The following is a 14,237-nucleotide window of genomic DNA, read 5'->3' on the forward strand; positions in this document are numbered from 1 at the left end:
CTTCCATACATGCAAACTCATACACACTAAGACGTACGTGACATATCTTCAATGTCATATGGTTATTTATCTCTGTTTTGTCTTACAGAACCTCTTTTTTTCCCTTTCAGATTCAAGGTTGTTTCTGCTCTGGCAGAGATCCAGAGGCAGAGAGGGAAGATTAAAAAAAGTCAGCGGAAAGGCGAAAGATGAAGAGATACTCACAGGTATTTGTTATTCTCATAGACATCATGCAGCTTCAGAACGTGAGGGTGCTCTATTAGTTTAAGAATAGCTATTTCTCTCTCCACCTGGATGGACAGAGAGAGGCAGAGAGATGGAGGAAGAGATGTGGAGAAAGGTTAACAGAGAGGGAGAGAGAAGAGAAGAGGAGGGAGGTTAAAAATGATGGAGATTGAGATGTCAGAAGGAAATAGAAGATAAATATGATGTGGGGGATAGAGAAAGAGAGGAAGCATGTATAAAGACAGGGACAGTGAGGAGCAGAGGGAGACTATATGCAAGTGTTCATTTCAAGGTGAGAAATCGTTGCTAAAACTAGGACAACATAAGTAATAGTTGTAGACAGACGGGGGCAGAATAGGCATTTAGTAAACAAGTAGGAAATTACGATGACAAAGTGCGTTTTAAAATGAATATAAAAAAAGACGGAAGGTTGTTATAAATTATGAATAACATCCAATGCTGTCACTGTCAATTTTTCTTGTAGCTAAAAGATTCAGGGCAGGTAATGGCCTGTACAGTAAGCTAGTTAGTTAGCTAGCTGAATTAAAACTCATGTAACAAACAAGACTTAAAGCTGCACTAAACAATATTTCTATATGAACAATGAACCAAATGACTATGTGTAATGTGAATGGTGTCACTCCATGTGATGAACCTACAGAGAATTATCACCAATTCTGAGGTTTCCCTCCGCTCTACTGAGCGTGTTAGCATCATTTAGCTCACTGTTTTGGCTCTTTACTGTTTTGATTCAGTCTCACTGCTCTCATCAGCTTCGCCTCCAGAGGAAAATGGCAGCTGTTTAGCAAAAATGATCTGATAAACCAACTGTACACTACTTATCCAGCTCCAAATAATAGATAGACAAAACTAGCAACTAGCTGTTGAACATATGTGGAGCATTTAGGAGCAAAACAGCCAGATATTTCCCTAAAGAGTTTAGTGGAGACCAAAACAGAGCTAAAAGTAGAGTGAATACAAGGCTTATATTTGCTAGGTGGCAGGAAATAGACTCACAGAAAATGGGACTCTGTTTTATTTGACAGAAAAGTGAGGCATCGTACTGCTATAAGCGAGAAATATATGAGAGCACAAAAAGTGGGCAGAAACTGCACAGAAACTATAATATTTCTTTTTAAACTGTGCCTCTGTGTCATGGAGCTACTTCAGTTCATTGTAGTTGAATGTGCATTAGCTTGCCTTCCCAGCTTAAGCTAACAGAAAGAGGCCCCTCAATGCGGTTACCGACATTCAGCACAGAGAGTAGATAATGGGCAACTTTCCAAAGCAATATAAACCTGAGAACATGGGGACCAGTGGCATGTGCAGGGGGCGAGGGGTGGCTTATTGTCTTTGGTGCAAAAGATGTTTTTTGTTCTCACATTTGTCACATGTCTGTCATCTGGGCAAAGACAGAAAGCCCTACATTTCACTAACTTAGTCAAAAGCAATCATGAAAACACAATAGGAACAAATGTATGCTGTTTGAGATGCCAGACCAGACCTGACCATTTCAAAGACTGTAGGCACAATCAGTGTTATTAACATACTGAGATATTTTTGTGTAACACATATGATGCCATTCCTTATGCCTTAAGTTTTCCCTCTGCAACATGCTGTATTAAAGACAGACTGCACAAAGCTGCAAGTAATCAGCCACAGCACCAACATGAAAAAGCTATTTAAATTCTCTTTTCAGTTCAGGGTATTTCAGCTGCAGTAGCTTTCATCGGAGGGCTTAATTAGCAGAATGAAATCATGTCTATTGTTCAGTATACAGAAGCAGTGCCCACACACTCGGCAGCCTCAACTTACAACACACAGTCGGGCTTTTCTTGGCAAAAATAAAGACTTTATTTCTAATGCTGTTTCTGCAGGTCGGAGAGTGCAAGCTTGAGCTCTGTAGCCACCACAGTGGCAGTTTGGTCGACAGATGAGGTAAGTTTTGTACCTTCATTAGGACTGATTCTGAGAGTTTCTCTCTGTTGACAATCTTTATGGCCACCTTCTGCCCGGTTATACAGTGGACACCCAGCTTCACCAGTCCTGAGAAACAGACAGACAGAGAGGGGAAGACATTGTTTGGATGTCATAAATCATCATGTAGTGTGAAAACAGAAAGGAAGTGTCATAAGTGTCATAATGTCATAAATTATTCAAAAAGTTTTACTGACATTGTCACAAACACTGATCAAAGCTCCCAAAAAGACAGATTGGAAAATGTGTTAAGAGGCCTGCTCTGATATCTTCTACCAAATATTCAGAATAAACCTGCACATCCTGTGATGAATTTAAGGAGACCCTTTAAGAAGATTGAAGGCAAATAAAAATGGAAGATAAGAAGATTTACAGGAGGAACACAGATTAAACCGTGAGCTCTGAATATCATAAGAATGTCAAAGTGATTTTGAATGAGCGAGCAACACCCTGGAATCAGGTGATGTACCTTGCAGACGTCCTATTTGCCTCGCTACACGACTCCAGGTAATTTAGGAGGTTCCTACCTGTCTGTCCCTTCCCGAGGGTCTTCTCCAGCCGGTAAGGCCCCACATACTGGCTGGACTGGCCCAGCGTCAGCTCCTTGCTGCTCATCTTTCAAGTGATGAAATTATATTCCTGATATAAGGCAGATCAAGATCGGTCCTGCTCGGTGCGAAATGCCGTAACGCACATCACAGGCGGTTGTACGGCGATGTAGAGGAGAGGACTGATCGTGATCTAAAGCCGGGCCCTGCAGGCTACTCCCATGCACTTATTTGTCATGCGGTCAGGCAGCAACCTAAACCTGCGTGCAGGGAGTGAGAACCGGCCCGAATCCCACTCTGTAAGGCCTAGAAATCTTTTTCCACTATCGGGTTGTGTCTCTTTTACTACAGCAGAGAAAGCAGCATCATTCAGAGGGAAGGTAGAAAACGTGGAGAGGACGTGTGAGGTTTGACCGGTGCCAAGTGATGGGAGATGTCCAGAATGATGCGAATAATCGCCGCCAGTCAAATGAAACCCACCCCTTGCTATAAATAACAGTAGTTTAAAGCTGATTGATCCTTTTTTTTAGCTTATGCAGCTGGCCCAAAGTGGAGCAGAACAGAAAAATCTCATTCAGACCTGGACAGGAAGGCTACATTTGCCACAGATTGATTTCTGTAAGTGCAGAGTCTCAAATATCCCAAGTCAGAATGCCCTGATTGAATCCATTCTCTGATCGATATCAGGGACCCCCCTCCTCCCCTCCTAACGTCCAAAAAACAATTTCATAACCCTTCCAAGCTCGTTCATATTCCCTTTCCTTCTCAAGTCCGGCCTCGTTTGGTCAGGATCTGCCTTTCTGTGCAGATGCGGCGTTGTCCAGATAATAATCTATTATCACAACAGCATCAGCAAGAAGAATGGGTTTTCCAATATCCGGTGCACACTTTGGCTCACCCCCTCCCCGGCCCTGCATCAGGAAATAGAGGAAGAAGGGGGAGAGCATCAAAGAGGCAAACAGCCGCGGGCAGACCGGGCCAGACAGGCAAAACGCGCCCACGGTCAGGACGGCTGCAGTGGAGCGAGGTGCGCTCGGTGCACCGGAGGAGGATCAGCGCTCAACCCGGTGATTAATCCTGTTTCTAGAAACAACAAGCATCCTCAGCTGGCCTGGTGGCAGCCGACTCCCCGCCTCTCCTCCCCGTGCTCCCTCTTCCTCCCTCCCTCCCTCCCTCCCTCTCTGCCTCTCTGTCTCTCTTTCTCTCTCCCTGGCCGGCTATGCTCATGATATCACCGCATCTCCTCCCTCAGCCGGCTGCTGCCTGCCGCACAAATGACAAAACAAAAATCAACAAAAATCAACGAGAAGATAATCTTTCAGGGTTTCAGAAGTTGCCCGCATCCACAGGGCTGCCCATCATTCACGGGATGGTCTCCTCCACTCCGCTGCCTGTAGATAACATCCCCGCTTCTCTTTCTCTTCCCCCCACACCCCTCACACTCCTCCTCTCCTGCTTCCTTCTCTTCGTCCGATACGGTCAGCATCAGCATCCGGGTTCCGCTTCTCCCTCCCCCTCCCCTCCTCTATGTCTCTCTCTCGCCCCCACCCTTCTTTTTTTTTTTTTTTGTTTAACTACAGCAAAGTTTCATTTCAATTATGTGATTGGCTGCAACAACTGTGGAAAAAATATCAGCTAATACCACATGGTCGAAGTCAGAGTTAAACATCACACTCTAAACCTGTGAATGTGGAAATGTTAGAGTCACTCCCCATTCAAAAATGTGTTTTGCTTATTGTTGGATGTTTGAGCTTCACTGGAGAATAATCAGAAAGTTTCTCTATGCTCACCTTGGATGTGAGATGAGACATCACAGCTAGTTTGGCTAGCCAATGGTCCAGTATTCAATTTACACAAGTGTGATGTGGAATATTAAGTCTCCAATGAGGGAGAGGGAGTAGATGTCATTTTAAGATTTTAACTGTAACTGAACTTTTCTGTGGCAAAAGCAAATTTGACACAAATTATTATATGTGGAGTAAATTATATAGCCTACTGTACGTGTCCTAAAACATATTAAAGGATCTTTAATATAAATGATCACATGAACATACATAGGACTATTATAGAAATATCAAAACACTGTATAATTTAGTGTTGTCCTCCAGGAATATGGTTATATTATTGTGTTTTTAAGGCTAAATAAACTCATCATATTCTGAGGGAGAATCATGAAAAACACAAAACATTCAACTCAATTGTTCTGGAGCTTTCAACCTGTATCACACAGTGTTCATCAGCAGCTGCAGTCTGCACAGGTTTCCATTACCTTAAAGACATGTTTTACAGTATATGAAAATACTCTGCTTTGGATAATATTTTGTGTCTGACATGATTTTCCACCCAAAAAGTTCAATGACCTTGTTATCATCCTTAAACTTATATCTCATGCTCCTCCTTCATTAAAAATTCAGAATCTATTAATATGAAAATATTATTAATTTCAAAAGTTTAACTGCTGGATACGAGATGTCTCCTACTTCAGTGTAAAGTTGATTCTCAGTGTTTGTGCACTGGAGGCTTTAAGTTTCCACATCACACTTGTAAAAGTTGAATATTGGACCACAACTGGCTCCAAACTAGTTGTGATGTCAAAAAATCACACTTGTAACTATAGACCTTAATCTCAAATTTGAGGTGAGCACAGAGAAACTTCTCACCTTCACCAGATAAATGTGAAAACAACCTTTGAGTGTCAAACTGTACAGTGAAGCTCAAAACATCCAAGTGAGGTAACAAGAAGAAAAACCTGTTATTGGGCGTAATAGTTGTTTTTGAGCAACATGGACAAGAAGTCCTGAAAGAGTTTGAGCATCTATGGTTCCATAACCACTGAGGAACTTAATGTTCTGATGAAGGCCATGTGTTAAAGTGGCAGAACAAGCAAGTAAGTAGGGCCGGGCGATATGGACAAAGTCAAATATCACAATACCCAATACCTCAATATCAATATTGCAACAATATTATAGGGATGACTATTGGTGCTAAATATTTACATAATGAGATTTTTGATAAATAATCATCAGTAATGTGGATATAATGACTAGGTGGGTAAATGCAAATAATAGAACAGCTAGAACAGTCTGGTAAGAAAATTACATCAATTTACTGTAATGCAGCCTTTAAAACCAGGAAAAGACAACATGTCATATCACGATATTCCAATATCCTAAATCTAAGACGATATCAAGTCTCATATCACGATATCGATATAATATTGATATATTGCACAGACCTATGAGTAAGTAAGTAGTAGAAGTCAGTGGACCTTGAGTGAAGTTTTTTTTTGTCAACTGTTTCCAAGGTCCTGTTTAGGAACACAGTCCACTGTTTGTACAGTATATATACACACAGCAAAACACTTGATTTTGTCATTTCATTTTTAAGTCCCTACTTTATATTTGTCCTTGTTTAATATATTTGTGACATGATGTTTATACCAAGAGAGAGATGTTTAGAGGGTGGATTAGATGTCAATATGTGTTCTGTCAGAAGGTGTATGGGGTGAAAATGGTAATACTTTGGGAGAGAAATGAAATATTTTTATGGAACTGGTCTTTATGTGCTTAATTCTCTTTCAATAAAAAAAAAAAAATCAAATAAAAATATGATCAGAAAAAAAAGCACTTTGTTGATGAAAATCCACTGACCTCAGAGACAGTACGTGATGTGCACCAGCATAACCCCTGGCTGCTGCATCACTGTATGCTGTGATTAAGGTTCACATTGTGATATCTGTATGACGTTGACTCACAAATCTTAATCCTCTTTAATCTTAATCTCTTGATGCAGTCAGGTTGATGTAGCTCAGATTATCTAATAGTGCTGTGTGTTAGTGTGAGTATGTAAGTCCGTGCGTGTGAGTTTATCTCTGTGTCATAGATAGACGGTGTTCCGCAAGGACAAAGCAGAAAACAGAGAAAAGAGAAGAAATTAAACATCATTTTGTACAACAAAAATCTGGATTTTCTTCTTAACTAGACGACAGAACAGAAGGATGCACATTCAAAAAATCCATTCATACATGCCTTACATTCAAAAATGTGTCACGGTGGTAAGAACAGATGTCTGAGGACTGTTGACATTCTTATAGAATGACCTCAGAAACATGCTATTTGGAAGAACATGTTAAAATCTCTGTTTTACATCACTAAAGTTGGTGCAACTGCTAATGTAGTTACATTTTCTAACCACAGGATGGTGCTATTACTATTGTGTTATGCCACTGTGTGTGCTGCCATTTTCTTTATACTGTAATAATATTTTCTTACCACAGGATGGTGCTGTGGTGGTTGAAGTTTAGAGTTACAGTCAAGCTTGTTTAGTCTGTGGATCACGCTAGAAAACAGTTGGCGAATAATGTGATTGTTTGCTTCTTTAGTTTTGTTAACTCATTCACAGCTTCATCAACATACTGCTGCTCTGCTGCAGCTGTAACATAAAAAAAACCAGATCTGTCTGCATCATACTGTATACTGTCTGAGCCTTTGCTTCTGAGTACATGAGTTATATGATTACAAATGTTACAGGCAATGTTTTAACCTTAAATTCCAAACACTTCATGAAGAATATTGTAGTCTGTCTTTTTCTGTCTGGACTTATGTTGTGTTTTATACGCAAATATATCGTAGAAATAATCAAATATTTCTGGGTTTTTTTCTATGGTCACACTGTCATGAAATGCACCCAGTAATGCTGCTGCTTCATTTTTGAGATTATTTATCATTGTGCAGGACAACAGCCTGAGTCACTTCCAAAACCACAAGAAATGTTTCAGTGTGAACAGATTTCCCTCCTTAGTTCCAACTAACAATTTGCCAGTTAATGAGTGGTTCTATCATGAATCTGCCTAAACTCAACTAACAGGACTAAAGTGTCCAAGCATTAACTTTCTTCCTGACTGACTTTAACTGAATGTACACCAAATAAATCCCATATTAATTAATTAATGAAAAATCATGTTGATGCAGTAATGGAGTAATCAGATAATACAGTTCAAAGTAATACACTGCAAATATCAGTTTTATGCATTTTTTTTAATTTCATTGTTTTGTTAGATTCTGCATATTGCTCAGTGATAACAGCAGTAGGTAACTTTGCAGAAAACATTTTGTCCAAATTATTAAAAAGACATGAAGACATTTTCTATTAACATTTGAAAAGTGACTTGGGATGTTAAATTTAAGTTACAGTGACTGTAAGTTGTTTACAGCCCTGACACTCAGATGAAAGCATTCATGCTTTTCTTCCTTTAAGAAAATCTAATTTCCTTGAACTTTCACAACACAGAAAGTTCCAATGAAGCTTCTCCCATTTCTGCCGAAATAAATTAGGTTTTGATTTTGAACTTCTCGGATACACAGAAACATCCCAGCTGGTGGGATGGAATGTTTTGGCTGGTTGAGTTGATTCAAAATATTTTATAAGATAATTATATGTTTTACATGTTAATTATTAATCTGTAAAGTAGCCTCTGAATCATAGTAAAGTAGAAGGAGAAGGAGCATAAAATGGAAGCACTCAAGTAAAGTTGAAAATTTACTTCATCACTGAATCCCGGTAATGAGAGTGTTAGCGTTAAATATAAAAACACAGTAAATAAAATCATTGGGTAATCTGAGAACCAGATTGGGAATTTTTACAGCATCAGAAGTGAAAACAAAGCCCAGTGCATTTTAAAACACAGCGTTCATTCATCTGATGCTTCTGATACATAAAGAACGATTATAAAAAAGAAATTCATTTCCAAAGCAACTGGAATATTAAACATGAAATTGCATCTTATTTTTCTTTTATTCTCACTTTTATCATTACTCCAGTACTCTAGAAAACATTTTATAATAATATAAAATAATATTTATGTTAATGTTATCATGATTGAACCAAACACATTACAAAAGATGAAGCGTAACACTTTTTCACACCTAGCCTCACATATTTGTTCATACACTTATCTTAAAAAGTTACAGCCAGCTGTGCTCAGGATATAGCAAGAAGGTTCTCATACAAAATTTTCTCATGTATTTTAAGTTAGGTATTAATAAACAGTGAGTCAATATAACTCACTATTTCGAACATCATATATTGTTGATCTAAGAAAAAAAACCCAACAACCTTTATTTCTTTATTTCCTTTATTGTGTCCAGGTTTCTTATTACATATTACATCTGTATCAAATTACACCTGCACACAAAAAGTGAGTGAGCTTTGGCAGTAAATAAGAAGCTATGAGTTTTATTTTACTCTTCCTCGTTGGCACCATGTAATCAGGTGTCTTTGTTTATGTACCATCACAGATGTGTTGATAATACTGGAATCCAGTCCAACACACATGACGAAAGTATGTTGATTAAGGTAAATAAATGAAAGGTGAGTAAGTGGCTCAGAAAACACATTGTAATTGTACGAAGGAAGGAACTGAATTTGAGTCAGTTCAGAATGTACATAACCTGTATACCATAGATTAACCCCTGATGTTAGTGCTGTTTCATGTGCATTGATCCCTCTGTAGTTGGTTCAAGTAGCATTGTTCCAGTTTAGTTCACATTTTAATGTAATATAATATAATAGAATATAAATGTAATCTCACCAGTCTAAACCTATATCACAGTTGGCACTACCAGCCATATGACCAATGCCATTATTGGCCAGAGAGACCCCTACTGGAGACAGACCTTCCTATTCCTTGATCCCAACAGCAGCCTCATGCTTGTGCAGGACTGGAATTAAGCACAATGTGATCCATGAGGCAGGTGTGAACTACTGGGATTATTATGTGCCACCCAAGTGGTTGCAGGAGCCGTTAACCAACTGTACAAATGCAACATGCTGCATGAGGGTTTTGTCAAGATCTACTACACTTGTTAGACTTACAACTGAGCTGTGGAGAAAAATGACTCCTTCCAGGAAATGATGACTAGTATGACAAAAGTATAACTCATATGTACCACAGTTGAGGTTGATTATCTTTGATTGCCTTTTTCTGACGTCTGACAGCTGTTATCCACATGAAATATAAAAGTAAATCTACCAGCAAGGAAAAATATGATTTCATCATTTGTATAACTTTTAACTAAGAAAACTATTTGTCCCTTTGTCTTTTGCTTTTGTGTAACCAAACTATTTACTAAAAGGAATGATTTGGTTCTAATTTTGAAGGGGAAAAAAAAATCAAATCAGCTTGGCAGAGACTTCTTTGGTCAAGTTTATTTATTAGAGCGCTGCACGACACACTGTAACAATGCTTTACATAAAAAAATACGTTTTAAAAACACACAAAAAAACCCTCCAAGATACATTGGTAGAGTTTACACTCTGATTTGGAGACCTCCCAATGTCCCTGGAGAGGACTACCCCTCAATGACCACTAGACAGTGTAAATGACCAGCAACACCTATCTTTTGCAGTTAATCAGGTCAATACAGTTGTTTTTACATGTTTGGTTTAATGGTTTAATGGAATAAAATGTGGCAAATTAAGAAACAATGCCTCACCAAAATACATTTTAGAAGTTCCCATCTCTAAAGGTAAAAACAAAAACCCTGCAGTCGTGCTAGTGGCTCAGTGAAACTGTACTGTGGTTTGAGCTAAATGCTACCATCTGTATGCCAAGAGGCTCACAATGATAATGCTAACATGCTGATGTTTAGCAGGCGTTTGCTATGTCAACTGTCTTAGTTGATTGTGTTAGCATGCTAACTTTTGCTAATTAGCACTAAACACAAAGTACAGCTGAGACTGATACAAATGTTATTTTTGCAAATATTTGGTCAAGTTAAAGTTGGAAAGTTAAAGGGGCCCTGTTGACTTTTCTTGTAAACAAACAAAAGTTATGTTTACATTCAGTGTTACTCACCAAAATGTAATTGTGTGTATCCTTGAGGTCAAACAAAAGTGTTGAATGCATTTCTTACCTCATAAAACACTTGCAAATTAGATGTTTTAAGTATTTTAAATTCAGCATTGTTTACATTCATGTTTACTAGCTTCCAGTCGTCTTCTTCTCTGCCTTTGTTGGCAAGTTTCTTGGTGCATTACAGCCACCTTTAATTTTCATGAACTTTTCACTAAGGGGAATGATTCTGCTCTGTTTTTGAAGGATACAAATAAAATCTCTTTCTCAGTTTATTTTTTCAAGCATTGCTAAACAAGAGTATTACAAAAATAAATGACATTTTAAACACATACAAAACAGGATGGCACATTCGTAAAGCGTCCTCTCTGTCAACCAACTTCTTGAAGTTGAAATCAAGACAGAAGTGTCTTAAGATTCCTTAATGGCTGGTCGCTAATTGCTCTAAGAAAACATTAAATGTTTATCTTAAAATATAAAAACCAATAAGACAGGGTGCTTGATTGACATATCTGTCACAGTCAGCTGAGATGTAAAAACTTAGCCATTCTGGCTGCAAGATGGTGGCAAACCAGAAATGTCACTCATTGAAGGTTTCCTTCAGTCTACCTATACCATCAGAGTGTCCTCTATTAAGGTGTCAGTACGATTCAAGCACAGTGCCTGTTGGATTAATGATATATTAACAATTTTTGTAATTTTACAAAACTGATGTTTGGTCCGGTGTGCAGAGGTGTGAGGGTAGACAGGATTTGAATTTCTCTCTCAAGCTTTCTGTCACAATTAGTTGCAAAACAACAGTTTTAGTCCTTAATTTAGAGATTGAGACCATAATGACTCGTTGAAAAGTAAAAAAATTATTGATGTAGTATTTGTAGAGAGAAGTTGGTGCTTTTTGAACGGGAGTCTCGAGGAGCCAAGGAATTTTTGTAGCCAGCATCCAGTGGCTGTTGGTTGCATTGCACCGTAAGGTACTTCTACATTGACTTCAGCTTTAAGCTGTGGTAGTTGCCACTTGGTGTTGGCATTCAGAAACAGCTATGAACGTGGTCAGACAAAATGATGTGCAAGCTCTATCCTGCTTGAACCAAGATGATCTTGTTCAGTTGTTTTGGCCTCTTAGTCCGGTCTGGAAAAGTGTCATTTTGTTTATACAGACTGGACTTTTTAATGGACTTTAGCTCTATGGAGCTTTTTAGAGTGTTTTAGCTCATTGTTTTGTTGTACATACCGCAAACTTAGATAGACACTTGTGACAGCATGTTGGAGGTAATAGGTTATATGCATACATACTTATATATATATTTAATATTAGATTGACCCCCCCCCACACACACACACACACACACACTGCCATGCCTCTCCTTTACCCTTTGCCCTTTAGGCTCTTCTCTGCAGAGTCAGAAATACTGTATCCCCCCCACACCCGCTCAGGCATTCAGCTATACGCCCCTCTGAAGTGGTTGGATGGTATATCTGATGTCGAGAGCAGAGACTTGCAGTTTGTTGCTGTGTTCATGTAACTGCAACATGTGTTGCCATTTACTGCAAATGAATGATTGATGCTACCATTTCTTTTGTTCAACAGGAGTCCTGTAAAGATAAGGTTAAAAATTAAGCATTTAATAAGTCAGTCAAAGGAGAGACCTCGCCAGCAGGACATACGTACATGCATGTGTGTGTGTGTGCTTGTGTGTGTTTGTTCTTTCACATAGTGATACCAGTGGAACATTCCTGGAACCACAGCACACCTGTTTACACAGGTCACATAAGCTGTGAGTTACATCACATGTGCACACCTTGACTGTCTTATGGGACACTATGTGGTCACATGTTGTTGTAGTGTAGGTCACAATGTAACAACAAAACGGCCTAATACACAGAAAGTACTGAAGGTACAGCTCCCTCTTGTGTTCACTTTTGGTTACAGTATTCAAAAATGAGAGAGATCATAACTAAAACTGTAATTATTTTTATATGGAGATATATTTTTACTTTGGTTAAGCTTGGAAATAGAATACAGGACTAAATAATTAGTGTACTGCATTGTCTTGAATCAGTGTTAACACTCACTGCACAGATACATTTTATTTTCTATTCTATGTCTTATGTTATTACAACCATGCTCATATTGGCTTTACATCCAAACCTTGACAGCAAGGCTGTGAGTGAAAGCAGACGACAGGCTAATCTGGGAATGTATGGGTGTGACAAGAAAAAGAGTTTGAATTTACCCTCTGGGACTGGATTAGAAGAGCAAAACCGACAGCTGATGGTACTGATATCTGTTTGTCAGTGTATGTCTGTGAGTGTGTGCGTGACCACAGACTTCTCTCTTGACCACTCTGTGCATGACCCATCACCTCTCACATGGTTTCTCTAGGCAGTGCTTAGCTGAATACCTCTCAAGAAAGTTTCTGTCGATGCATGTTGTGGAATTTACTCCATTCCTCAACTTACTACTGACTGATTTGCAACATGTTTGCTCACCAAAACATATTTTAACCTGTGTAAAATATATATTTTAACCATATTTTGTTATGAGATTGATTTGTCAAGTAACAGTTTCCAAGGTAAAAAATGAACTTTCAAATTTAAATTTTTAAGCCAACATGGACAAAAGGTCTTTAAAGTGCTCAGAAAAGTGGAAATTTGAACACTTGAACATTCCGACTCCAACTGCTGAGGAAGATCTTGTGATACGAATGTTAAGATGACTTATCCAATACCTGAAAACTCAATCCTCTTCTCTTTTCCTACCGTGACAGTCATAATAGCGCCAATTAAATAGTATGGTATGGCTATTAAATAATTACACTGGACAAAAATAATATGTTCTGCAACTTTCACTGAACCTGCAGATATATATATCTATCTGTGTGTGATAATAAATATATACAGGTAGCTCAATCATACCACTGTATGTCAAGAAAAAAACCTCCACATTCACATCAACTGCATACTCTTTGAAAATGTGCAAGATAAGACATATTTCACCATGCCCATGTTTCTCTACTATCAAACTAGAAATATGTTGTTATATATCAATTTTCCAACTGTGTTCTGCTCAGTAGGTCTACATATCTTGGTCACAATTCTTAAAATGTTATGTGCTCATGTAAAAAAAATGTCTGGTGTATCTTTTAGCAGATTTTTTACACCCTCAAATACTGATGGATAGGAGGAGGATGAGGATGAGGAGGGTACATAACCAGGCTAGCTGTTTCCCCCTGTTTCCAGTCTTTATGCTAAGCTAAGCTAACCAGTTGCTGGCTCCAGCTACATATGTACTGTACCAACATGAGATTGGTATCACTCTTCTAATCTAACTCTTGGCAAGAGAGAGATAAGTGTATTTCCCAAAATTTCTAACCACTCTTATAATTTACTGTTTGGGTTTTCATGCTTTGCCTTAACAAGTCTCACCCACTTATGCAACTTGTGATTTTGAACAGGAATATGAGTTTAAAAGAAAATTAATGAATCATCTGTCATGTTGTTTCATTTCAGCCATGGGAACAATAATATATATACACCCAAAAAAAATCTAAGAAATACAAACTACACACAAGAAAGTGACTTCTCCAAACAGCAAAACAAATAAGGCAGAACATAAAAAATTTAAAAAATCACAA

At 38.4% G+C, this 14,237-nt stretch overlaps 1 protein-coding gene across 3 annotated transcripts in view; it reads right to left on the reverse strand.

The window, feature by feature from the left end:
• The window catches only part of LOC137167931 (serine/threonine-protein kinase BRSK2-like), a 28,485-nt gene extending 23,894 nt beyond the window's left edge, over positions 1 to 4,591 (reverse strand). For 2 of the 3 annotated variants that reach the window (XR_010924207.1, XM_067570288.1), the window contains exons 1-3: positions 2,730 to 4,590; positions 2,177 to 2,271; positions 205 to 290 (exon numbers count right to left, since the gene is read on the reverse strand). Coding sequence is in view for 2 of the 3 variants with exons in the window: in XM_067570288.1 (XP_067426389.1) it covers positions 205 to 290; positions 2,177 to 2,271; positions 2,730 to 2,817 (269 nt within the window). In the remaining variant the exon portion in view is untranslated. Of the gene's footprint in view, positions 1 to 204; positions 291 to 2,176; positions 2,272 to 2,729 lie in introns of all 3 variants that reach the window. The other variant, XM_067570289.1, reaches the window with a different exon arrangement.
• Positions 4,592 to 14,237: the final 9,646 nt, after the last annotated feature.

This window comes from Thunnus thynnus, chromosome 17 (genome assembly GCF_963924715.1).
Source record: "Thunnus thynnus chromosome 17, fThuThy2.1, whole genome shotgun sequence".
Lineage (NCBI taxonomy): Eukaryota > Metazoa > Chordata > Actinopteri > Scombriformes > Scombridae > Thunnus > Thunnus thynnus.